Source organism: Myripristis murdjan, chromosome 19, assembly GCF_902150065.1.
Source record: "Myripristis murdjan chromosome 19, fMyrMur1.1, whole genome shotgun sequence".
In the NCBI taxonomy this organism is placed as follows: domain Eukaryota; kingdom Metazoa; phylum Chordata; class Actinopteri; order Holocentriformes; family Holocentridae; genus Myripristis; species Myripristis murdjan.
This window is the reverse complement of record NC_043998.1, coordinates 28,122,236-28,147,235: the sequence shown is the minus strand read 5'-3', so window position 1 is coordinate 28,147,235 and position 25,000 is coordinate 28,122,236. Positions and strand designations below refer to the sequence as shown.

Here is a 25,000-nt window from a genome sequence, read left to right as displayed (position 1 = left end):
GAACTGTAACTTGGGAACTAAAGAGGAATGTGACTGTCGGGGTCGGCCGGCAGCTATTTTATTTTATTTCATTTTATTTCTAGTTTATTTTGTTGTTGTTTTTTAAATTATGTTTTTTGTAAATGGATTTGTTGGGAAAAAGGGGGCAGATTAAATAAGATTATTCTTCTTTCTGCTCCCTTTCATTCAAGATCTGGGAACGTTTGTGTTTATATTAAATTGTTCTTTTCTTTTATAAATGAATGAAATAAAGAATAAATCAATCAATCAATCAATAAGTAAAGCTCTTGATGGGCAGGCACCATCTGATCTGAAAGAGCTCATAGTTCCTCCTCACCCTGCCAGAGCACTGCGCCCCATAATGCAGGTTTATTGCTGGTTCCCAAAATCTCTAAAACCAAATCGGGAGGCAGATCCTTCCAGTTCCAGGCTCCACGTCTGTGCAACAAACTTCCTCTCAGTTCACACGGCAGATTCACTCTCGACCTTTAAGAGCAGACTTCAAACCTTCCTTTTTGACAAAGCTTATAGTCAGGGCTAACCCTAAGCCTAAGCCTAATCCTAACCCTAAACCTGACCCTAAGCCTTAGTTCTGCTGCTTCAGGCTTAAGCTCCTCACACACCAGCGGTGTTATTTTCATGTGAATATTTCGTATTTTTCCAAACTCATAACATGCAGTCAGTACTTGCACATAGAACACGAAATACGAAAAGTGGAAATGCGACAGATTTATTTTTTGCAACAAGCTCGATTTTTCTAGGCGAGCAAACTGCAGCAGCCAATCAGCAGCCTCCATTCCCCACAACAACAACATGAGGTCAGCGCCTGCAGGAGAGGCAGCCTGACAGCCTGCCTCACTCAGACAGCCGGGCTCTGCTCGGCCTCAGAGGGATCCCCACAGCTGGCTCTCTGTCTCTGTCAGGAGAGGCTCCAGCTGTCCCACGGAGGACGTCCCACAATCAGCTGGGAGACGCTCATGATGCAGTTTGAGCTCCTGTCTCAGCAGGTGGGATTCCCCCTCTCTGTCCCTGCTCTGGAAAAGCAGGTGGACCCAAAATCTGCTCTTTGGACGGGGAAACAGTTCAGTACTGACGAGGTCCTGATCGGGGGACGGAGCTGACTCCATGTTTTTTCTGCAGGATTCAGATTTCACAACACACACGTTCACATCGCTGACTGGTGTGAAGAGTTAAAGGTGAATTTTTCGCCGGCCCTTTGGCCCTTCTGTCCGCATGCTGGTCTGTAACAACCTTCAGACTGTCAGGACTTCAGATCACGCTCTGAGCACCTTCCTCTCTTCTTAGCTTCCTCTTCCCTCTTCCTTTCTTCTTTTTCCTGTCCTCCTCTACCCCCCCCCCCCTTTTTTTTTTTTTTTTCCTCAGTGCATGCTGATGTCCCAGAGTCCTCTGCCCCTTTGCTCTCTGTGTCTTGTCCAGGTCAAACTGTCCTGCTCGTCCTCCATCTGGACTACCTGTTCAGGTACCCTCTGTGTGTGTGTGTGTGTGTGTGTGTGTGTGTGTGTGTGCGCACCTTGGGGAACATCATCCTCAAGTAGTCGTCCCAGTTCCTCTCTGGGCTCAGTGGCTCCGCCTCCTCGTCGACGACGCCCTGCTCGTCGTACGCGGCTCTCTGCTGCGGGTCGCTGAGCACCGAGTACACCCTCCCCAGCGCCTGGCACACACACACACACACACACACACACTCTGCTTACAGACACACACACACACAGCATGCACAGCGTCTGTGTGTGTGTGTGTGTGTGGCCCCACCTGGAACTTGGCGGTGGCGTGCGGGTCCCCGGGGGCCCGGTCCGGGTGCACCTTCAGGGAGTTTCTGTAGTAGGCGCGCCTCACCTGGGCCTCGGAGGCGGCCACGCCCACGCCCAGGACCTCGTACAGGTCGGACGACCCGAACAGGGAGAGGAGGTCCTGCAGCAAACCCATCGCCCTGTGGGACACACACACACACACACACACACACACACACAAACACACACACACACTCTCTGTGTTATATAAAATGAGCACTTTTTTTTTTTTCCATTTCTGATGCATATATTTGAACTTTGTGTTTTGTTTCTGCTGTCCCAAATCTGGGTTTTCTTGTTTGTTTCAGTCACGTCATCATTAATTTCAAGTTATTTATTTTTCTCAACTTTCTTTTTCTCTTTCTTCTTCTTTTTCTCTCAGGATGATGAATCTGATCAGAGAGCAGTGATTTGCTGTGTTTGACTCACAGCCTGTATGAAGGCTTCTGGCTTCTTCCTGCCTCTTTGGAACATCAACTTGATTATTTTGGTTGATGATCTGTCAGTTTAGCTTTTGCTCATATTGTTTATGTTTCATCCTTCTGTTTGTTTATCCCTGTCTTTTTTTTTTTTAACATGTTCAATAAAGTATAATAATAATAATAATAATAATAATAATAATTCTCTGTTTCTATTTATTTTCTATTTCTTATCATTGAATTCTTCTCCTGAGAATTTCAGCATCTGGCCCAGTTTCCCCTCAGCTCAGTGAACAATCTCCAACTCCACAAAGATCCTTTCTGAAAAACCTGTTCTCCTGTCAGCATCACAACACCTCAGAGTCAGGGTCAGGTGGGTCAGGTGGGTCAGGTGGGCTGGGTCAGGTCAGGTGGGCTGGGTCAGGTCAGGTGGGCTGGGTCAGGTTAGGGTCAGGTGGGCTGGGTCAGGTCAGGTGGGCTGGGTCAGGGTCAGGTGGGCTGGGTCAGGGTCAGGTGGGTCAGGTGGGCTGGGTTAGGGTCAGGTGGGCTGGGTCAGGGTCAGGTGGGTCAGGTGGGCTGGGTTAGGGTCAGGTCAGGTGGGCTGGGTCAGGGACAGGTCAGGTCAGGTGGGCTGGGTTAGGGTCAGGTGGGCTGGGTTAGGGTCAGGTCAGGTGGGCTGGATTAGGGTCAGGTTAGGGTCAGGTGGGCTGGGTTAGGGTCAGGTGGGTCAGGTGGGCTGGGTCAGGGTCAGGTGGGTCAGGTGGGCTGGGTTAGGGTCAGGTGGGTCAGGTGGGCTGGGTCAGGGTCAGGTGGGTCAGGTGGGCTGGGTCAGGTTAGGGTCAGGTGGGCTGGGTTAGGGTCAGGTTAGGGTCAGGTGGGCTGGGTCAGGGACAGGTCAGGTCAGGTGGGCTGGGTTAGGGTCAGGTTAGGGTCAGGTGGGCTGGGTTAGGGTCAGGTTAGGGTCAGGTGGGCTGGGTTAGGGTCAGGTGGGCTGGGTTAGGGTCAGGTCAGGGTCAGGTGGGCTGGGTCAGGTTAGGGTCAGGTGGGCTGGGTCAGGTCAGGTGGGCTGGGTCAGGTTAGGGTCAGGTGGGCTGGGTCAGGTCAGGTGGGCTGGGTCAGGTTAGGGTCAGGTGGGCTGGATCAGGGTCAGGTGGGCTGGGTCAGGTCAGGTGGGCTGGGTCAGGTCAGGGTCAGGTGGGCTGGGTCAGGTCAGGGTCAGGTGGGCTGGGTTAGGGTCAGGTCAGGGTCAGGTGGGTCAGGTCAGGGTTAGGTGGGCTGGGTCAGGGTCAGGGTCAGGTGGGCTGGGTCAGGTCAGGTGGGCTGGGTGGGAGGTCGCCCCACCCTCATGGTGCAGGTGGTGTAACACAGGTGCTGGAGGTCTGCTGGTGACTCTGTGACGTTGCCATGGAAACCCCTGTGATGATGCTGTAAACCAGTTTGCCCTCAGCGACACAGAAAGCGTCTGTGCTGGTAAACGATCTGTGGTGAAGTCACACAACACTAACCCTAACACATTATTTAGATTAGAAATATCTCAGTTCATATACACTCCAACCATCTAACATCTGTATATTTCACATTTACCATTTCATATTACCATCTGTATCTTTCATATTGTTAGATGTTTATATAGATTTTTTTCTGTATATAGTCTTTATTGTATATATTTTTGCATTTATTTGATTTAATTTTATTTTATGTTTCCATTGCTGCTGTAACACAAGAATTTCCCAGTTTGGGATCAATAAAGTCTATCTATCTATCTATCTATCTATCTATCTATCTGTCTATCTATCTATCTATCTATCTATCTATCTATCTATCTATCTGTCTGTCTGTCTGTCTGTCTATCTATCTGTCTGAAAGATGGCGGACGAGTAAGGCGCACGCTGCTGTCGCACTCTGATTGTTTGAAAACTCCGATTGTTTGAAAACTCCGATCTGATTGTTTGAAAACTCCGATCAACAAGTTTACCATCAAGTCTATTACAAGTAAGCATATTGTTTGCCAAGGGTAGCCTAGCTGTGGATCACCAAGCCTGCCCAAAATGCCGAACAACACTCCCGGTGCCACCGGCAATGTTGCAGATGGGCCAACTACTAGAAACCGCAATGACGGAGACGCCAGTATCCTAGCGGAGCTGAAGCTCCTTAATACTAAAATGGACGGGCTGAAAACCACCTTTGAGAAGCAGCTAAAGAACAAAGTGGACGGCCTGACTAAGCTGGTCAGTGACAGCGTGGCTAGTTTGAAAACAGAACTGAAATCTGAACTTGCTGTGAAGACTAAGGAAATCCAGGGAAACCTGGACAGAGAGATTGGCCACGTAGTGGCTCGAATCGAGCAGATGGAATTAAAACTTGATCAAGAAAAGCCGAACTCGCCTTTCGACCCCGAAGTGTCCGTCATCATCTCCGGCTTGGCTTATGAGGAGGATGAAAATGTGAACGAGATGGTTGCCGAGCTGCTCTCCGAGGGCCTTGGCTGGGAGGGAAACCCTCCAACCGTGGTGGCCGCAGAGAGGCTGAGATTGAGGGAGGGACGCCCTGGAGTGATTAAGGTTGAGTTTGCCACGGTTCCAGAGAAGGTAGCGGTGCTACGCGCGAAGCAGGAGCTGAAGTATAGCGAGAAATTCAAAACTGTCTTTATTCGGTCTGCTAAGACCCACGCAGAAAGGCTGATTGAACTGAACTTCCGCACCCTGCTGAATGAGATTCCTGTCGGGCAGCAGTTCTATGTGTCGGGAAACGGGAGAGTGAGAAGGCGGCCTGCAGGTGGTGACGGGGCAGGGCACAGTGTACAACAGCCTCGGGGAAGCCAGAGGTCTCCGCGCTGAGGATCCGCAGCCCGGCCTATAGGTCTACCCGAGCAGTTCACTCTTGTTCACTGGAATGTAAACGGTTGGACTGATATGAACTGTGAGTTAAGGCTTTTGATGCTGTTAAGTTTCAACCCTTAATGAAACTCATTTAACGGGTTCAAACTCAATTCAAATTGCAGGATATACATGGTTTGGTGTGAATAGAAAAACTCATGTGAAGGCACCTAAAGGCTCTGGAGGAGTGGGTATTCTTGTCAAGAATAATATTTTTGGTTCTTACAAAGTGAGTGTAATTGATAATTCCTTTGATGGGGTGATTGGTTTACAATTTAAGCACTTAGTCTCTGAGTACTGTTTTGTTATATTTTCATGTTATCTCCCCCCAGAAGGCTCTGTATGGGCCGACTCATGTGGCTTATTTAATCATCTGCTCCTTCAATTGTATAACCTTTCTGATGTGGATGCTGTTTATATTTGTGCCGATCTGAACAGCCGAATAGGGCAACTGGATGACTATTTAAGAGATATTGATACAGATATTCCTCCTAGAGTAAGTTTGGATAAGGTGGTGAATAAACAAGGTGAAATGTTAATCGAACTCTTGAAGGACTCGAAAAGCTGTATATTAAATGGAAGATTGCCTGGTAACGATAGTTTTACGTCTATATCAGTTAAAGGTTCTGCAGTCGTAGATTATATTATCACCCCGCATGAAAGCCTAAATACCTGTCGGGAGCTCTATGTGTACAATTCTAACGAGCTGATTGAGAGGGGAGGCTCCAGTTGTTTCAATCTAATAGGGGACCGCAGTAAACCACCTGACCATTCAATGATGGTCTTGACCTTCCAGACAGGAGAAGGTTTTGTGAACCCAGGTGAGGGCTCTAGGTCAACTCCATCTAAGAACCTAAGAAACATCCCACCTAACTTTCTTTCATCCAATAAATGTCAAGATAAAGTGAGCGAACTAATCAATGGCCTGTCTCAAATCCAATTCCAGAGAGATATAGATAATTGGTACAAGGAATTTTGTAATCATATTTATAAGAATATTGAGGTCCGTGGCAAGCCCGATTCCTGTGGGAAAGGTGGCTTTCGCAAAAAGTCTAGATCCTACTGGAATTATGAGCTTAAAGCACTATGGAAATTAATGAGAAGTGCCGAGAAAAGGTTTCTAAAATGTGACCGAAAGGATATTAATGAAAAACAGTTATTAAGAAATGAATTTAAGGTCACACAATATAACTTTGATAAAAAGTTACGCTCCTGTAAGAGGGAATACGAAAGGGGGGAAGCTTTAAAAATAGAGGACTCCCAAACCAATAACCCTCAAATATTTTGGAAACTAATAAATAACTTGGGCCCTAAGAGAGTTAAAGCCATCCCAATGGAAGTGACGTCTGATGATATCTCCATATTTGATACTGAGTTAATCTTGAACAGATGGGAAGCTGATTTTGGTTCCTTATTCTCTGGAAATTTATGTTCTAATGAGTGGAATGATTACTTTCTTGAAATGATTATAAGCAAGAAAAATGATTTGGAGGTCTGTATGGATTTGTCTGGATGTGAAAACCAATTTCTAAATGCCAGTATTACAGAAGAAGAGGTTAGTTGTGCAATTAGTAAGCTCAAACTGAGAAAGGCTGCAGGGGGTGATGAACTGACCAATGAAATAATAAAAGCACCTCATTTATACCCAGTCCTGTATAAGCTTGTATGTTTCTGCTTTAATTCTAACCTGGTCCCCGGGGTCGGGCTCAACTCAATAATCAAACCCATCCCTAAATCCCCTAACAACGACCCGAGAGTTCCAATGAATTATAGAGGGATAAGTAAACTCAGTTGTGTTTATAAACTTTATTCCAGTATCCTTAATGAACGGTTGTTAAACTATTTAGAAATGTCTGGGCTCTTAGCAGATGAACAGAATGGATTTAGAAAATTCAGATCCTGTGTTGACCACATATATTCTTTATGTACCATAATTTATGCTAGAATTCAGGTCAGGAAGCCAACTTTCTGTTGTTTTATTGACTTCCAAAAAGCTTTTGACTGTTTAAACCATGATTTACTTTACTTTAAGTTGTTAAATTCTGGGGTGGACGGGAATTTCTATAAGGCGATAAAAGCAATGTACCAGAGTCCAATGGCGTGTGTCCAGGTCAATGCCTACAAGACTGGGTGGTTTCCGACCCCTTTCGGAGTCAAACAGGGTGACACTTTGTCCCCGACACTGTTTGCTATGTTCATAAATGATTTAATTTTAGAAATTAAGCAAGCTGATGTTGGGATCAAACTGGGTGATACAGTGGTCAGCACCCTCTGTTATGCAGACGATTTGGTCATCCTCGCGGAATCTGAGAAAGATCTCCAAACTCTTTTGAATATTGTTTATTGTTGGTGCAACAAATGGAGAATGAAGATTAACAATGATAAAACAAAGATTATCCATTTTAGGAGTAAAAGAGAGCCACAGTCCAAATTCATTTTCCAATCTGGCTCTACCCCATTAGTCTACATTGATAGTTATAAATATTTAGGACTCACATTAGATCAACACCTAACCTTTGAAGAAGGGACTAAAATCTTGGCAGATTCCGCGGGGAGGGCCCTAGGAGCCGTCCTTAACAAAATCAAATTCTGTTGGGACCTTGGCTTCAAAGCCTACACGCAGCTCTTTAATTCCTGTGTCTGCCCCGTTTCTGATTATGCTTCTGGAGTCTGGGGGTACAGTAAACATGTCAAAAGGGATGTGACACAGGACAGAGCAATGCGCTGTTTCCTAGGGGTGCATAAACTGGCTCCTAAGCTTGCTGTGAGGGGAGACATGGGGTGGGAGCCACCTGAAGTGCGGCATAAGGCTGACATGGTGAGGCTATGGAACAGACTAATTGCCATGCCTGAGTGTAGACTCACGAAACAGATTTTCTTATGGGATCTTTCTACAGGTAGATCCTGGACCAAGGAGCTGGAAAGTGTTTTTTATGAAGCTGGCTTACAACACATATTTAGAAACAAATTGAGGTGTAGCATTAGGCAAATTAAATCCATATTGTTTGATAACTATAAACAAAAATGGGCTGAAGAAATATGGAGAAAACCAAAGCTAAGAACCTACTGTCAGATTAAAACCAGCTACCAGTCTGAAACCTATGTCATCCTTAATCTGACCAGAAACCAGCGGTCTGTATGTGCCCAGTTCCGGTGTGGCATTTTGCCCTTGGCCCTGGAAACAGGTCGCTTCCACTCTATCCCAGAGGAGGAGAGAAAATGTTGCTTATGTGACCTAAATGAAGTTGAAAATGAAATGCACTTTTTGTTTTATTGTCCATTGTATCATGCCCTTAGAATCAATCTTTTTTGTAAGGTTTCTGGCTGTGATCTACTCTCCGATGAATCTATGTTGTCTCATTTCTTTACCAAAGAAGTGTTCCCACTCGCTAAGTATCTGTCAGATGCATTTCAGTTACGCAAGTCTACTCCTTATGTTGTGAGGTAGTGCGCCCTTACATTTAATGTAACTTGTTTTGTTTTGCCATCTTGTTTTTCTTTCTTGTTTGCAGTGTCTTGTACGCCCATAGGGCTGGGCACCATTAATGGTGCATGACACTCTTTGAGAAAAATAAAAACTAAACTAAACTAAAACTCTATCTATCTATCTGTCTATCTATCTATCTATCTATCTATCTGTCTATCTATCTATCTATCTATCTATCTGTCTGTCTGTCTGTCTGTCTATCTGTCTATCTATCTATCTGTCTGTCTGTCTGTCTATCTATCTATCTGTCTAATTCAAATTCAAATTCAAATGAGCTTTATTGGCATGACAGATCAGAAACCTATATTGCCAAAGCTGTGCACAAAATTGTTAACATTGAAAATGATTAGGAATAAATAAATAATACTGTGCAAACATCCACAATCACATCAAATACAGAAGAGTAGTTATTGAATAATGATAACATTCATGGTGAGTAACAGGAGCATGGCCGGCTGACAGATGGAATCACTAGGAAACATTTCCTACAGAGCTTGTTTTCCTTATATACATATTCTGCAGCTAACACTGCACATTGACGTTTCTCCCCACATAAATAAGGCAGTTTTGGGGGATCAGGCAAATGTATAAATTCAGGATATATATGATTTATTTTTTTAAAGAAGGTTTCTCTGACATCTTGATATTTGTCACAGTGCAGCAGGAAGTGAGATTCTGTCTCAACCTTTCCTTGTTGACAAAGTGAACATAGCCTAGCCTCTCTGGGTTGCCAGTTCTGCCTGTGACGGCCTGTTTCTATGGCCAGGCTGTGTCCACTCAGTCTATACATTGTCAGTGTTTTCCTCAGTTTCCTGTTAGTCACGGTGGTCAGGTACTCTGCCATCGTGTATTCTCTGTTTAGGGTCAGATAAAATTCTAATTTACTTTGTGATTTGATAGTTTCATTCCAATATTTAGTATAATTTTCTTTCTGTTTTAGTGCGATTTGGTTGGGCCAGATTGATTGGTGCCTGTCCTGCTCTGTTATATGTGGGCAGAGCTTCAGGACCAGCTGGTAGAGGGGACTTTTATCTCTGCTCAACTCTTGGCTCTGAAGGGCTTTGTACTGGTAGGAGTGGGGGTCGCTGGATTGCAGGTGTTTAAAGAATTTAATTGTTCGTTTTTGAATTTTAATTATTAAAGGGTATTGGCCGAGTTCTGCTCTGCATGCATTATTGGCTGTGTGTCTGTGCACTTTTAATATGTCTTTGCACAGATCTGCATGCAAGGCTTCCAGTGGGTGTTTTTCCCATTTTGGGAAGTCTTGGCTGCTTAATGGACCCCACACTTCACTGCCATATAATATTATTGGGTGTATCACTGAATTTAGGATTTTGAGCCAGGTCCTAATTGGAATATCAATTGGAATTTTTCTTTTGATGGCATAATAAGCCCTTCTTGCCATCTCTTTGAGTTCATTTACAGCCATGCCGAAATGTCCAGTGGAATTGATAATCAAGCTAGGGCTGGGCGATATATCGATATAAAAATCATATCGATATATTTTTAAATGTGATATGGAATCAGACTATATCGCATATATCGATATAGTTCAAATTTGCGCTGTGATCCTTGCTCTGCTGTGCTGCTGACCTGGAGCTCTCTGCACTGCTCTGCGCGCCCCCGCCCCTCCTCTGTCGAGCACAGAGGAGGGGCGGGGCAGGAACAAACACTCCGGCACTCTCGGGGTAATTTCATGGGGCTGGGGCCGTTGTCGCGTGTCTCCACCGCAGGAACTACCCCGAAGGAGAGAGTTCCTGAACTTTTACAGAAGGTCCGTTTCCACCGCAGGAACTTCGGGGTAATTTTACAGGGCCAGGGCCGTTGTTGTGTGTCTCCACCACAGGAACCACACCCGAAGGAGAGAGTTCCTGAACTTTAACAGGGGCTAAACAAGTCCCTGCCTCGGGGTAGGGACTCTGAACGGCACTAATGTGCTAGCTAACGTTAGCTAACGCTAACAACACGCTTTTTAGCTAACGTTAGCTAATGTTGGCGTCCCTAGCAACACCACCAACACTACCAAGCAAATGCTAACGGTCAAAATGGACGCGCAGCGATTTTTACTTTACAGGAACCTTCCTCCTACTCGGCCCTCTCAGTGGAGACATGACAGTTGAGCGGGCCGAGCGAGAGGACGTTCCTGTACCAGTTCCTGCCTGCCAAATACTACCAGGAACTTCTTCAGTGGAAACGGGCCTAGAAACGGCCCTGCCTCGGGGTAGGGACTCTGAGCGGCCCCGAAAAACTCCCGGGTGGGGCTTGGGGTTTACTTGGTGCTGATTGGATTTACTCACAGCGCGATGTGGTGTCAACAGAAAGCAAACAGCCGGGCACTAGGCGTCCCTAGCAACACGGCCAACACTACCAAGCTAACGCTAACGTGCTAGCTAACGTTAGCTAACGCTAACAACACACTTTTAGTCGGCATTTTAGGGACGCTAACGTTAGCTTTAGCGGACGTTAGCTAACGCTAACAACAGGCTTTTTTAACAACAGGCATTTTGATGCCGCGGTCATGGTCATGCAGCCGCCCGGTAACTTTACAGGAACCTTCCTCCTCCTCGGCCTCTCAGTGGAGACACGGCAGGTGAGAGGGCCGAGCCAGAGGACGTTCCTGTAGCAGCTCCTGCCCCCCAGATACTACCAGGAACACTGCAGAAGCCCCAGCCACAAGCCATCCACAACCCGAAAAAGCTCCAGCCCCGTCATGTCATATTTGGCTTTGACTTAACTGAACATTTGCTCTCACATTGCGGAAAAAATATCGGGATATATATCGTATATCGATATTCAGCCAAAATATATCGGGATATGACTTTTGGTCCATATCGCCCAGCCCTAAATCAAGCCTAGATATGTATAATGTTTTACATGTTCAATTTCTGTTTCTCCCAGTGTGAATTTAGTTTTCATAGAATTTGATCATTTTTGGAAGGTCAATGTTTTGGTCTTTTCCAAATTTACAGTTAGTGCCCATGTCTGGCTGAACTTGTGGAGGATGTCTAGGCTCTGCTGTAAGCCCTCTCTGGAGGGAGACAGGAGCACCAGATCATCAGCAAACATGAGGCATTTGACCTCAGTGTCTTGTAGAGGAATACCAGGGGCTGTGGATTTCTCCAGCTGTTCTGCAAGTGTGTTTATATATATGTTGAAGAGGGTTGGGCTCATATTACAGCCCTGTTTAACCCCACGGTACTGTTTGAAGTAATTGGTTCTTTTGTTTCCAATTTTAATTGCACATCTGTTATTAAGATACATTGTCTTAATTAAATTCTAGGTTTTACCCCCTATGCCACTCGCTAGCAGTCGATAAAAGAGCCCTTCATGCCAAATACAATCAAAGGCCTTTTTGAAATCTACAAAACATGAGTAAATTTTATTTTTGTTTTGGTGTACATGTGTGTTGATAAGAGTGCTGAGGGTAAATAAGTGATCAGATGTGCGATGGTTAGGTATGAATCCAATTTGACTTTTATGTAGGACATTATGGTCACTGAGGAATTTAGCTATACGGGAGTTGATGATGCTGCAGAGTACCTTGCCCAAACAGCTGCTGACACATATTCCTCTGTAGTTCTGAGGGTTCTATCTGTCTATCTATCCATCTATTTATCTGTCTGTCTGTCTCTGCATGGTGGCAGGAAACCGTCACTGGTGTTCTAGAAGGTTTTTATCCCTGACTGCTGACCAAAGAAACACCAAATCACCTTTTGTTTGTTTTTAAAGAGTCTGTGGCCCGGAGAGGAGAGCACACCCCCGGGGGGGCGGAGCTGAGCCGGGAGCCGGGAGCCGGGCGGGGAGCCGGGCGGGTAGCCGGGCCGGGGAGCCGGGCTGCGGGTGTGACGGACCGTGCGGGTCTCGGTGAATGTTGTGAGCCGAGCTTGTTTTGTCCCGGCGTGTCTGCGTGTTTCCTGCTGATGAAGCAGCAGCAAACCTACCTTTTCCTCGCGTCCTGTGTCCACGTCACCGCGCGGCACGAGCTCACCTGAGCTCACCTGGACCTCTGAGCCTGACAGCCGTTAGCCGTTAGCCGTTAGCCGCCGAGTCGCTCTGAACTCTGACGCTGAAGGCGCGTCACATGTCCGCGACGTCACCATGACAACGCATGAACTCACTGTGAACGTGTTTAAAACATTTACCCTCTGTAACGTGTCGCTGCGGCAGAGCTCTCCTCCTTTAGGGGGTAAATCCGAGTCCGGCGCGTGAAGAACACACGGCGCACATGTTCACTGGGAGTGGCTGTACAAACATACACTTAAGGCTAAAATAATAATAAGAAAAGAATGATAAGCATTCACAATGAACAAATGACAAAATACAGGGGAAAGAAAGAAACCAACAAAAACAACTCAAAAACAAAGCTGTATTTCTTGTTTTTTCTTTTCTTTCCTTTTTTTTTTTTAAAAAAAATCTTTATTTCAAGGCATGAACCAAGAAGTTATAGAAAAAATAGCATGGAATAATTATTAAAAATAATAACTATGATAAAAACGTGACTCATTCAAACGCATGTTAAACTGCAGCACACAGGAAATGCTTTGATAGCTTTTTGTTTTGTTGACAGGAAGAACTAAAGAAGTTTGGTTCAAGACCTCCGCCACTTCCTGTCCCCGCCGGAAGCAGATCCGGAGCACTTCCGCCCTCTCTGTGTAACTCTCCTGTAATGTCGGCAGCCTCTGTGCGGTGAAGGAGGTTTGTTTTGCGTGTCCGCCTCCCGGAGCTGAGCGGGCGGCGGGCGGGTGATGCGTCCGGGCGGGCGGCTCTGTTAGCCAGCAGGTACCGAGGCTCCGCGCCCCCCGCGCCCGGAGCCATGTGCAGCTTCGTGGGCCTGCAGACGCAGCTGGCCGCCGTCATGGAGGCGCTGGTCCACGCCGCCGTGGCCGAGCTGGGGAAGCTGGAGGCGGACAGCTCGCTGCTGCTGCTCGGCCTGGAGCTGCGGGGCCCGGGGCCCGAGCTGCCGGCCCGCCTGCAGGCCGAGAGCCACGACAAGATGGTCTGTGTGTGTGTGTGTGTGTGTGTGTGTGTGTGTGTGTGTGTGTGTGTGTGTGTGTGTGTGTGTGTGTGTGTGTGTGTGTGTGTCCGTGTGTGTGTCCGTGTGTGTGTCCGTGTGTGTCCGTGTGTGTGTGTGTGTGTGTGTGTGTGTGTGTGTGTGTGTGTGTGTGCGTGCGTGTGTCCGTGTGTGTGTGTGTGTGTGTGTGCGTGCGTGTGTCCGTGTGTGTGTGCGTGCGCGTGTGAGAGAATGTACTGGGGTGTCAGTTTGTTTGTTTGTTTGTTTGTTTGTTTGTTTGTTTATGCAGGAGCAGGTTTTCTCTGATGCAGAAAAGCTAAAAGTTAGACAGAAAAAAACACTGGTGAAGTGAAGGCCGAGGTGTGTGTGTGTGTGTGTGTGTGTGTGTGTGTGTGTGTGTTGGGGGGAGGGGCTTAAACAGACAGCAGCAGACAGGTACAGATCATGTTGAGCACCTTATTAGCTGTTATTATTAATAGAAGTCTGGACCTTTTCCTGTGTGGGTTAAGGTAAGGTGGGTTAGGTGGTTTCATGTTTTCCGGTCAGCTGAGCTACAGACATGAACCTCAGGCTTTTATTTTGTAGCCCCGGGAGAGCTGACTGTATTGGCCCTTTTCCACCAGCACCGACTCGACTCGACTCGACTCGCCTCGGTTTCGGTTTCGGTGGTTTTCCATCACAGGTGAGTCCCACCTCGCTGTGGGTGGAGTCGTCATAGCAACGCGGCCCCGCCCCCAAGCACAGAAAAGTCTCCACCTCTTCATGTGACCACCATATCGGTTTGCTCACCGTTTTCCACCTTGGCCAGCTTCAGTGATGACGCTCGCTGCTGCCGTTTTGTTTTTCTTTTTTCTTTTTTTAAATGTCGGGTTTGGTTTTTGTGGAGGAGTCGCTCTCATGTGTCGTCACTCCCCGTCCAATCAGAGGCCTGCACGGCGTTTACGTCACATTTCAGGTTGCTCGGGACCCCGGCTGCTAGCAGGAAGCACCTGGAGAAGCTCTCAGAGCGAGGAGAGCCGAGCGGAGCCGGTGCTCGTGGAAAAGGGCCAGAAGTGTTCAGGTCAGGTGTTTTTCTGAGGCCAGATGTTCCTCCTCTGGACGTCCAGTGGCTCACTTCCTACAGGTAGCATTTCCTGTTAGCTTAGCATAAAGACTTGAAGTGTATGGGAGTGGTTAGCAGCGGCTCTGTCAAAGTAAAAGCCAGCCTTCCAGCAGCAGCTTCTCTCTGCGCGTCTTCAGAAACACCTGCTGGAGTTTAGAAACCAAACACACACACACACACACACACACACACACACACAGGTGAGAGGCGGCTCCAGGTGACCTCAGGTGACCTCAGGTGACCTCGGAGCAGGTCACAGGCCGGACCTGTCCTGCAGGAAAATCAAAGTGGAAGTTGTGTGGTTTAAAGGGTCCAGCCCGGCTCAGGATTTATTATCTATGAGAGGAAGTTTGAGGCGGACGCTCGAGCCTCTGAGCTGCTCCTGCAGTTTGTTGGTTTGAAATCATTTGAAGTCCTGAAACTGATGATTTTCTGTTAGTTTTCACTGAGCTGCCTCTCCGTTTCCCTTTTCTCTGTTGGTTTTATTTTATGGTTTTTTTGCGTCGCTGTGTGTGAAGCTGAGCTGCTGTGACTGACACTTTCATTATTTTACTGATTATTTCCTGTTTGTGACTCTGTTTTAACGTCATTTATGAACACACCTCCTGCTGCTTTGCTTTGCTCCTGACGGTGTGCCCGGTCGCTGTGTGACCTCTGACCCCTGACCTCTGACCCCGGCTGCAGACGCTGTTCGCCTCGGTCATGGAGACGCTGGGGAACGAGGCTCTGGGGAAGATCATGAACATCGTGGACGAGACCAAGTTCCTCATGGACTTTGAGCAGAGGAGCTCCAGGGGCCGCAGGAGGCCCCAGACCAGCGTGCTCAACATCCTGTCTGAGGGCGGAGTCGGTACGCCATGCCCCGCCCCCCCCGCTCACCTGTCACCTGTGTGTGTGTGTGTGTGTGTGTGTGTGTGTAACAGCTGTGTTCTGTGTGGCAGAGGCCGAGCACTCGTACGGCGCCAACCCCAAGACCGCCGAGGAGAACAAATCCACTCAGGTGAGACTCTTTCTGCCAGGTGCAGGATGTTCAAGCTGCTACACATCTTAACTGACAAATACGCACAAAATCAGACGTGCACTAGGAGGCCGATGCACACTCAGAAAATAATAAAATATGGTTAATTGAAAAAATAAAAGATGAAGAAATAAGAGTGGTCATACAAGAGAGTGAATAAAAGATTTAAAACAATAAAAACAGCAATAATAAAAAAAACACCAAAAAACTTAATAAGATACTGAATAAACTATAAAAACAATATGAAAAACATTAAAATAGAATGTAGAATAAAATATATAGAAACTATCGGTAAAATAACAATAAAACAAATACAGATAAAGTAATAAATAGAGTACCTATAAAATTATAAGACAGAACATAAAAACAGACCACAGAGTCGGGTTTTTATTCGACGTTTAAAAGTTTCAGCGTGTCGGTCAACGACGGGCCGATTTATTGATCAGCTGATCAGTAACTGATCAGTCAGGAGCCTCGATGCGATCCTGGTGTGTCATGATTCCGATTTTTAATTGAAATCGATCGAAATTACGCCGTGGCCTCGAGCATCGAATCAAAGAGGATCGACGACTTGCTACTTTGATATTGTAAATAAATGATTTAACTTTGACCTTTAGTGTCTAGAATGTGATACATGACACAAGAATAATGAAAACTGCATCACTGACGAGACTGTAGCCGATCTTTTGAAATAAGATTTACAAAATTTAATGAATAAAACCAGTGATCATAGACTAGACTAGTCTGAAAATGGCACAGGCGTCTGTGCTGGAAGAAGAAAAATTCGAAAATCGAATGGAGGATTTGGAGAAACGTGACGCCCCGAGTCATGAGGCTGCAGTCACAGTGATGATGTGGTGATTTTAAACATTTTGCAGTATGCTGAGTATTGTGATAACATGTATTGTGATAAATTGAGTTTTTCTCTGAGTTTCCGGTGACGGTCGTCGTGTTTTTTGTCCCGACAGACGGCGAAGTGGGAGGAGCACAAGGAGGAGGCGGAGTCTCCCTTCATCATGGCCGTCAGCATCAAAGACGAGCGCGGCCACATCGACCTGGAGGCCATCGCCGAGCGTGAGTCCCAGGCCGGCCAATCAGAGAGCAGCTGTGGCTCGGCCCTGCCTCGCCCGCATGTCCGTCACCGCGCACTAAGACAGTTCATTCATTCATTCATTCATTCATTCATTCATTCTTTCATTCATTCAGCTTTGAAAAGTCATGGGTAACGTGAGGTTTCCTGGTGGTTTGTGGCTCAGCCTCATGATTCAGACTAAAAATAAACAGGTTTCCAGAAAGTTCTTCAAAAATATCCCTGACAGACGGAAGGAGAGAAAAGTCGGTGAAGTCTGGCTTCATTCAATGAGTTAGTCAAATTAGAAAATTGAGTGCCAGAATTTCTAGTTTTAGCAACGCCAAAAACAAATCCAGGGCCCTAAAAAATCTGTTTTGTTTTTTCCCAAATCTGTTTTTTCCGTTTTAATTTTTGGGAATTCCGTTTTTTACCTTTTACTCTTATTTTACTACCAAAAAGAGTGTGTTTTTAATGTTAATGACTAAAATGCCCTTCAAATCTTGCTTTGAATTAACAAAATGTTTAATTAACTTGATTGTATTGGTTAAATACATTTAAAAAAAAAAAGAGAAAAGCTTCCGAATAAAATCTCTTGAAAAACTGAAAAAAAAAAAAAAAAAACTACAAGGAAAGATTATTTCTAATGATTATAATGATAACTGTGTGTTTCCTGTGGTCTCCTGGGGGGGCGGCTGGTGTCTGGCCTCCTGCCTCGTCGTCCTGCTGTCCCAGGCCTCTGTCGTCTGGACGTAAAGACGTTTCACACAGTTTGGGCTCCAGCTTTGTTGCTGCACGCCGGCGGAGGATTTGGATGGAGAACTTCGGTTCCAGCCTTTATTTTGCTGACGGAGACTTGTGTTTGTCTTGCAGGAGCTAAAGAAGAAGCTTTTGACGGCGTGGAGTCCTCAGGCCCGGTGACTCTCGACCTGGAGCCGCAGGCGGAGGCGGAGCCGGCGGAGTCCGAGCCGCAGGCGGAGGCGGAGCTGCAGACAGACCTGCAGACAGACCTGCAGCCGGAGGCGAGCCCGGGCTACCTGCTGCTGCAGAAGCTGGCGAGTCAGGGATGGAAGTACTTCATCTGCACCGAGTGCGGCAAGGCCTTCTCCTCGCAGAGCAACCTGAAGACTCACCTGCGCATCCACACGGGCGAGCGGCCCTTCACCTGCTCCACCTGCAGCAAAGGCTTCGCCCACAAGCAGAGCCTGCAGGACCACGTGCGCACGCACACGGGCGAGAAGCCCTTCAAGTGCCCGCAGTGCGGCAAGTGCTTCGGCAAGCAGGCGCACCTGAAGACGCACTCCATCATCCACACGGGCGAGAAGCCGTACGGCTGTGAGCTGTGCGGCCGCCGCTTCAACCTGGCGCAGAACCTGACGCGCCACGCCCAGATCCACACCGGCAAGAAGATCTTCATCTGCCCGGTCTGCGGCAAAGGCTTCACGCGCGCCGTCACGCTCAAAACCCACGAGCTCATCCACACGGGCCAGAAGCCCTTCAAGTGCTCCGAGTGCTCCAAGAGCTTCCGCCACGCCGTCAACCTCAAGAACCACCAGCGCATCCACAGCGGCGTGCGGCCCTTCAGCTGCGACCTGTGCGGCAAGACCTTCCGCCAGTCGGTGAACCTGAAGATCCACCGGCGGATCCACACGGGCGAGCGGCCGTTCTCCTGCAAGGAGTGCGGCAAGAGCTTCAGCCAGCAGAGCAGCCTGATCTCGCACGGCCGCACGCACTCGGCCGAGCGGCCCTTCCACTGCCACTTCTGCGAGAAGAAGTTCAACAACGCCAACAGCCTGAAGCTGCACCTGCGCGTGCACACGGGCGAGAAGCCGTACGGCTGCGAGATCTGCGGCAAGACCTTCAGCCAGGGCAGCCACCTGCGCACGCACAAGCGCCACGTGCACGCCGGCGGCAAGCAGTACATCTGCGACAAGTGCGGGAAGAGATACTCGGACCAGCGCAACCTGAAGCTGCACAAGTGTGTGTACGCGTGAATGTGGAGGAGGGGGGCGGGGCCGGGCCGGGCGGGGAGGGGCGGGGCCACGCTCCTCCTCTGTGCGCTTAAAACCAGCTGTCCTCCTCCTGTGGGATCCAGTCAGGAGGAAATCCTGCTGGTTTGGACCCAGAATCCCAACCTGCTCCTGAGCGTCTGGACTCTGAAGAGACGTCGCCCACAAGACAACAAGGGTTTTTTTGTTTTTGTTTTTTGGGGTTTTTTGTTTGTTTGTTTGTTTTTGGAGGAAGGATAGATTTTCAACTTTAATCTCAGAGAATCTGAGTTGTTGTTTTTGTTTTTTTTCCCTCCTCCAGCTCGGCGTCACCAACACGCCGTCACGCTGTCCTGGAAGCTGCCATCAGGACATTCTGAGAGCAAATCAAAATAATTTATTTGATGAATTGTATTTGATTAATATGGAGATTTTGACTTTTGATACAAATTTCCAAGCAGGTGTGTGTGTGTGTGTGTGTGTGTGTGTGTGTGTGTGTGTGTGTGTGTGTGTGTGTGTGATGTTGTGCTGATAGCAGTGTGGCGTTCACCTGCTGCTTCTGTCTGTAAATGTAAAGACGCACCTTGTTGCTTTTTATAATTTTATAGCTGCATTTTGCCGTGCAGAGCCGCACCAGGACCCCCTGCCGCGCCCCACAGGTCAAAGGTCACGACCCAGCTCAACAGAAAGTGACCTTTTTTTTTTATTGAACCAAATACACACTCATTTCTCTTTCCATATTCATATTCCAAGAAAAAAAACGTCCTGTCTGTGGCTCTGCAGCCGCAGTGTTCAGTCTGCTGGAACCTCCTCAGGGTGTGTGTGTGTGTGTGTGTGTGTGTGTGTGTGTGTGTGTGTGTGTGTGTGGTCTCTTCCTCTCTCTGCAGTGTGTCCGTTTCTCAATAAAACAAAGTGATGAGACTCCAGTTCCTCTTTTCTTCAGTTTGTACCATGGAATTGATGATCAGTGGTGATTTTTAACATCTTTTAACATTTCAGACAAAATAATGTACAAAGAAACGTATGAATTTAAAAATAAAATTCTAATAAAAAAAAGACTAATAAAAAAAAGTCAAAATAAATCCATTAATATAAAAATCATTAGAAAATAAGAACAAATAAGTTACTTGTTTTTAAAGGGTTCACAGTGCAGATCGACAGTTTTATTGCTTTTTTTTTTTTTTTTAAATATGCCGTCTATATTCTTTAAATTCACATAAAAACAGCGAAACTGAGCCTCGTATTTCTGCATTTGTTTACCACATAGAATCAATAAGTTTATCATGACATCAGCCTTAGATTGACCCTGGATTTAACAAGTAATTACATTTTTACCTGACAATTTTAATGATTTGTTTTACACAACATATAGATATATTTAGATAGATATGGATACATATATATAGATATAGATATATTCTTTCATTTGAGTAAAAAAAAGTATTAAGATTTATCTCTGTTGGAAATTCATTATGCAAATTTTAAGAAGCTGACAGCTGACAACCTGCGGTGACGTCGCTCCTACGTCACAGGAATCCCAACATGGCGTCGTTCCGCGGTCTGTCATTCCCAGAATGACAACAGAGGAGAGCCGCTGCCTTCCGCCGCAGGAACCCGGACACGAGACCGACCGACCGGCCGAGGGGCCGAGGCTCCGCCCGAACACCGGCCGAGACACTGAGCTCCGTCCCGGGGAGGAGCTCCGGCAGAGCCCGCTGCCGCCGCGGAGCCTCCGGCGGACACGGAGGTACAGAGACCGGGCTGCCTCACACACACACACACACACACACACACACACACACACACACACACACACACACACACACACACACTGCCATGCTGCCCATCAGCAGCAGTTAGGGGGTGCACTGGAGGAGCTGGGGATCGAACCAGCGACCTTCTGTTCACCTGTCCACCTGTTAACCAGGGCCACACACACACACACACACACACACACACACACACACACACACACGTACACACACACACACACACACACACACACACACACACACACACAGGCTGTTGCTGAAGTGTTATAAACACATTTTGATCATTGTAGAAATAATGAAAGCTTTATCATTGTTGTGATCAAGGTGTGTGTGTGTGTGTGTGTGCGTGTGTGGTGTGTGTGTGTGTGTGTGTGTGTGTGTGTGCGCGTGTGTGTGTGTGTGTGTGTGTGTGTGTGTGTGCGTGTGTGTGTGTGTGTGCAGAGTGACATGGAAGCGTCCAGTGATGGCTGCTTTCCATCTGTAACCATAAGCAGCACGGAGCAGTCTTCCTCCTCACCTCCTCCTCCCTCCTCCTCCTCCTCGGGGTCGGGGGGCGTGGCCTCCCGGCCTCGGCCGCCGTGCCGCTGTGTGTGTTCGGGCGGCGCCGGGGGGGCGGAGGGTGTGACCGCCGCCGTGTGCGCTGGGATCAGGACGGGGTCACCTGACACGGGTGGGTCCTGCTGTGGGCGGGTCAGTGGGAGCTGTGATGTCACACACGTGTCAGAGGGGTCAGAGGTCGGCGGGCGGGCGGCCCCGCTGCCCAACGGGAGGCCGCCCTCCTCTTCCTCACTGGATGAAACAGACACAGCCGGGCGGAGCAGCCAATCACAGCCTGAGGCCTCTGCTAGCCCCGCCCACATCACTCAGGGACCAAACAGAGAGGAGGAGGAGGGGCACTCCCGCTGCCCCTCCCCGCCCCCCAAGCCCCTCCCCAGCAGTGTGAGCTGTGACTCCGCCCCCCTCGACCCCGGCGACGAGGCGTCAGACGAGCCTCAGCGGGGCGAGCGGCGTTTCCCAGAAGCCTGTCTGGGATCCAGGAACACGTTCAAGTGCAGCCGCCAGCAGAGCGCCCCGGGCCAGCCGCCGCAGGGCGGGGCGGGGGGAGGGGCCCCGGAGGCGGAGCCAGACCTGGAGACCACCCTGCAGTCCAGGAGGCCCGGGATCGTGGAATACCTGGGCAGGTAAATCCAGCAAAACCTCAGACCTCAAAACCTCAAACCTCAAACCTCAAACCTCAAAACCTCAAACCTCAAAACCTCAAACCTCAAAACCTCAAACCTCAAACCTCAGACCTCAAAACCTCAAAACCTCAAACCTCAAAACCTCAGGCCTCAGGCCTCAGACCTCAAAACCTCAAACCTCAGACCTCAAACCTCAGACCTCAGACCTCAAACCTCAGACCTCAGACCTCAAACCTCAGACCTCAGACCTCAGGACTCAGGCCTCAGGACTCAGACCTCAGGACTCAAACCTCAAACCTCAGACCTCAGACCTCAGACCTCAAACCTCAGACCTCAGACCTCAGACCTCAGACCTCAGGCCTCAGGCCTCAGGCCTCAGACCTCAGACCTCAGGCCTCAAACCTCAGGCCTCAGGCCTCAAACCTCAGGCCTCAGGCCTCAGGCCTCAGACCTCAGACCTCAGGACTCAGACCTCAGGACTCAGGCCTCAGACCTCAGACCTCAGGCCTCAAACCTCAGGCCTCAGGCCTCAAACCTCAGACCTCAGACCTCAGACCTCAGGCCTCAGACCTCAGACCTCAGACCTCAGGCCTCAGACCTCAGGACTCAGACCTCAGACCTCAGGCCTCAGGCCTCAGGCGTCTCTTCTTTGCTGTGTATTTCAGGTCCGCTGTATGAATCAGACGCTTCAGAGCTGCTCTAAGGTTTATTTTTTCACTGTGACAGAGCCAGGCTAACGACTCCATAGACTTCAAGTTTTTATGCTAAGCTAACAGGAGCTGGACACGCTGGTGTGTTGTTAGACTGTAGCCCTGTAAATAAAAGCCTTTTACCCTACAAAATAAAAGCCAGTTGCTGTAATGACTCAGTAATGACTGCTCTGTAAAGGTTCATTCCGTGAAGTTCTGTTTAATCTTTTGTGTTTTATTTGGAAGTAAACCGAGTTCAGACACGATGAAGAGAACACGTCGGCTGATTTATGATTTACAGCGTCCATGTGCCGATCATTACACGCCTAACTAACTGACGTGTGTGTGTGTGTGTGTGTGTGTGTGTGTGTGTGTGTGTGTGTGTGTGTGTGCGTGTGTGTGTGTGGCAGGGGTGTGTTCAGCAGGAAGCAGAGCTCGGGCAGTCCCAGTGTGGCCGGGTTCAAACTGTTTGGTAAAGTTCCTCCCAGGGAGAGTCCCGCCAAAACTGCCAGGACCATCCAGCAGGTACCATGATGCACCTGTGCGCTTAAAGGCACACTTCACCCAAAACGCAAACACAGATATGCCCCCCTCCTTCCTGCTGCACAGGAAGTGGTGTGTTTTCCACTTTGTTTGGAATAAACAGAAGAAGAAGAGCTGGGTAGTTAGTGTGAGCAGTGGCAGAGCGCCACCTGCAGGCAGAGTGGTGTTAACGCGCTGCGTGTTCCCCTGCAGGAGGCCCGAGCGGGCGGTCTGACCCAGCTGACCTCTGACCCGCTGACCTCTGTGGTACGACCCCGCCTCTCTGTTTTTATTCCAGCCGTCTCCCTGCATGCTGGACATTCATCATCCATTCATACCACACACACACACACACACACACACACACACACACACACACGTGTCTTTGTGTAGCATTAGTCAGACAGTGTTTACATGGACTGAAATATTCCAGTAGGAACCGGATTAAGAGAATACCTGGAATAAAAAAGGTCCATGTAAACAGATTTGTCTCATCATTTTAATCTGAATAATATCATGCAGTCGGAGTCAGCAGCTCTGGGATTAGGACGTGGAATATTCCAGCTTGAGTCGGGTTGTTGCCGTGGTTTTAGGGGTGTTTACACCTTAATTTTAACACGACCTCCTGCCTGAGGTACTCCAGCAGATTGTGCTCTCTCAGTGACTCTTCTGGTGAATGGATGAAAATGAATGGATGAATAAATGCTCATTGCACCTGGTAAAGCCAGGCTGGATCCGATAGTCAGATTATTCAGTCCATGGAAAGGTAATCCCAGATAATATGCACATGCACGCAGGAGGGCAGATCAGTGGGGAACCACCCACCTGGTGTTCACCTGACCCCCGTCCCAACCTGTTCCCTGTCCCACCTGCTGTTTACCTGCATCTCAGGTGATCAAACAGCTGTCAGGTAGAACCAGACCACCTAAAAACAGGCCGAGGCACCCGAGACGCACTGAGGACGGATTGTTGGGTTCACGGCTGTTTTTAGAACTCCACCCCCGAGGGTCCCGTCAGGTTTGCAGTTGCTTCTAGAACTCTATTCCCGCGGGTTCTGTTGGGTTCGGGTTCTTGTAGGAACTCTACTCCGAAGAGTCCCGTTGGGTCAGAAACTGTAAATCAGCTGATAGCTGCGTTCATGATCTCTTACCTGGACACCTGGATTTGTTTTTGGCCCCGCCCTCTCTGGACGGTCTCTTTCAGGCGTTCAACAGAACATCAGCAGGTCAAATATCAACAAGAGTTCAATAGAATATCAATATCAACCTGCTGCGTTACTATGGAACCCACCAGAGTTCTGGGCGAGACCCAGTGTTGTTCTGGGCCAGTTAATGTAGAACAAATAACCAAATATTCATTTATAAAACTCATCAAATAACCAAATATTTAAAAAGTGTTTCCAGTCTGCAGCCACGCCCACTAACCCATGTGACCTGTGACCTCATCACTGCTCCACCCCCACAGCTGTCCTCCATCTCCTCCTGCATCCATCCCCAGCTGCTGCGCACACACACACACACACACACACACACACACACACACACACGTGTCCCAAGTCACCCATTCATCACTCCATCGGTCACCTGCAGTCACAACATGCCACTGGCTGTGGCGTCCTTGTCCTGTTGCCATGGAGACTGAGGCATGTGATGTCGTTGCAGGAGTACGAAGCGCGGCACAGCATGATGGCAGCCGGGAGCTCGCCTACCCATCATGCCTCGGGCCGGAGCAGGAAGAACCTGGAGTTTGAACCTCTGTCGACCACGGCGCTGATCCTGGAGGACCGGCCGGCGTACGTCCACTTCCTGTTTTCACTGTTTACCTCACTTCCTGTCTGTCCCTCACTGCTGTCTCTTCAGTTCCACTGTCTTCAGGAAGGCTGTAGTTCGAGCACGTGTGTGTGTGTGTGTGTGTGTGTGTGTGTGTCATGCTAGACCTCAGTCCTTCATTAAGAATAGATTGGTGAAATGTGAGTGGGTTGCCTGGGGCACTATACACACACACACACACACACACATACACACACACACACACACACACACACACACACACACACAA

The 25,000-nt window shown here is 48.3% G+C and overlaps 3 protein-coding genes across 3 annotated transcripts in view; 2 read left to right on the top strand and 1 right to left on the bottom strand.

Moving 5' to 3' along the window:
* LOC115377570 (dnaJ homolog subfamily C member 9-like) overlaps nucleotides 1-12,681 on the bottom strand; it is a 16,889-nt gene extending 4,208 nt beyond the window's left edge. Inside the window, exons 1-3 of the mRNA XM_030077388.1 lie at nucleotides 12,532-12,681; nucleotides 1,771-1,948; nucleotides 1,532-1,672 (exon numbers count right to left, since the gene is read on the bottom strand). Of these exons, the coding sequence (XP_029933248.1) occupies nucleotides 1,532-1,672; nucleotides 1,771-1,944 (315 nt within the window). The 5' untranslated portion in view covers nucleotides 1,945-1,948; nucleotides 12,532-12,681. The remainder of the gene's footprint in view (nucleotides 1-1,531; nucleotides 1,673-1,770; nucleotides 1,949-12,531) is intronic.
* Nucleotides 12,682-13,199: 518 nt separating this feature from the next.
* LOC115377563 (zinc finger protein 260) lies at nucleotides 13,200-19,704 on the top strand. Its single transcript, XM_030077376.1, has 5 exons — nucleotides 13,200-13,586; nucleotides 15,388-15,553; nucleotides 15,645-15,703; nucleotides 16,690-16,795; nucleotides 17,664-19,704. The coding sequence occupies exons 1-5, from the start codon at nucleotides 13,404-13,406 to the stop codon at nucleotides 18,782-18,784; spliced, it is 1,635 nt and encodes a 544-aa protein (XP_029933236.1). The 5' UTR covers nucleotides 13,200-13,403; the 3' UTR covers nucleotides 18,785-19,704.
* Nucleotides 19,705-20,313: 609 nt separating this feature from the next.
* The window catches only part of LOC115377561 (TBC1 domain family member 12-like), a 12,638-nt gene continuing 7,951 nt past the window's right edge, over nucleotides 20,314-25,000 (top strand). The window contains exons 1-4 of the mRNA XM_030077374.1: nucleotides 20,314-20,525; nucleotides 20,992-21,731; nucleotides 22,831-22,945; nucleotides 24,604-24,734. Of these exons, the coding sequence (XP_029933234.1) occupies nucleotides 20,998-21,731; nucleotides 22,831-22,945; nucleotides 24,604-24,734 (980 nt within the window). The 5' untranslated portion in view covers nucleotides 20,314-20,525; nucleotides 20,992-20,997. The remainder of the gene's footprint in view (nucleotides 20,526-20,991; nucleotides 21,732-22,830; nucleotides 22,946-24,603; nucleotides 24,735-25,000) is intronic.

Excerpts from the sequence above, each read along its gene's own strand:
- LOC115377563 (XM_030077376.1), top strand. The coding sequence starts at position 13,404 with ATGTGCAGCTTCGTGGGCCTGCAGACGCAGCTGGCCGCCGTCATGGAG. Across the intron at positions 15,704-16,689 it reads AGGAGAACAAATCCACTCAG|ACGGCGAAGTGGGAGGAGCA; the intron begins GTGAGACTCTTT and ends TTGTCCCGACAG. Across the intron at positions 16,796-17,663 it reads CCTGGAGGCCATCGCCGAGC|GAGCTAAAGAAGAAGCTTTT; the intron begins GTGAGTCCCAGG and ends TTTGTCTTGCAG.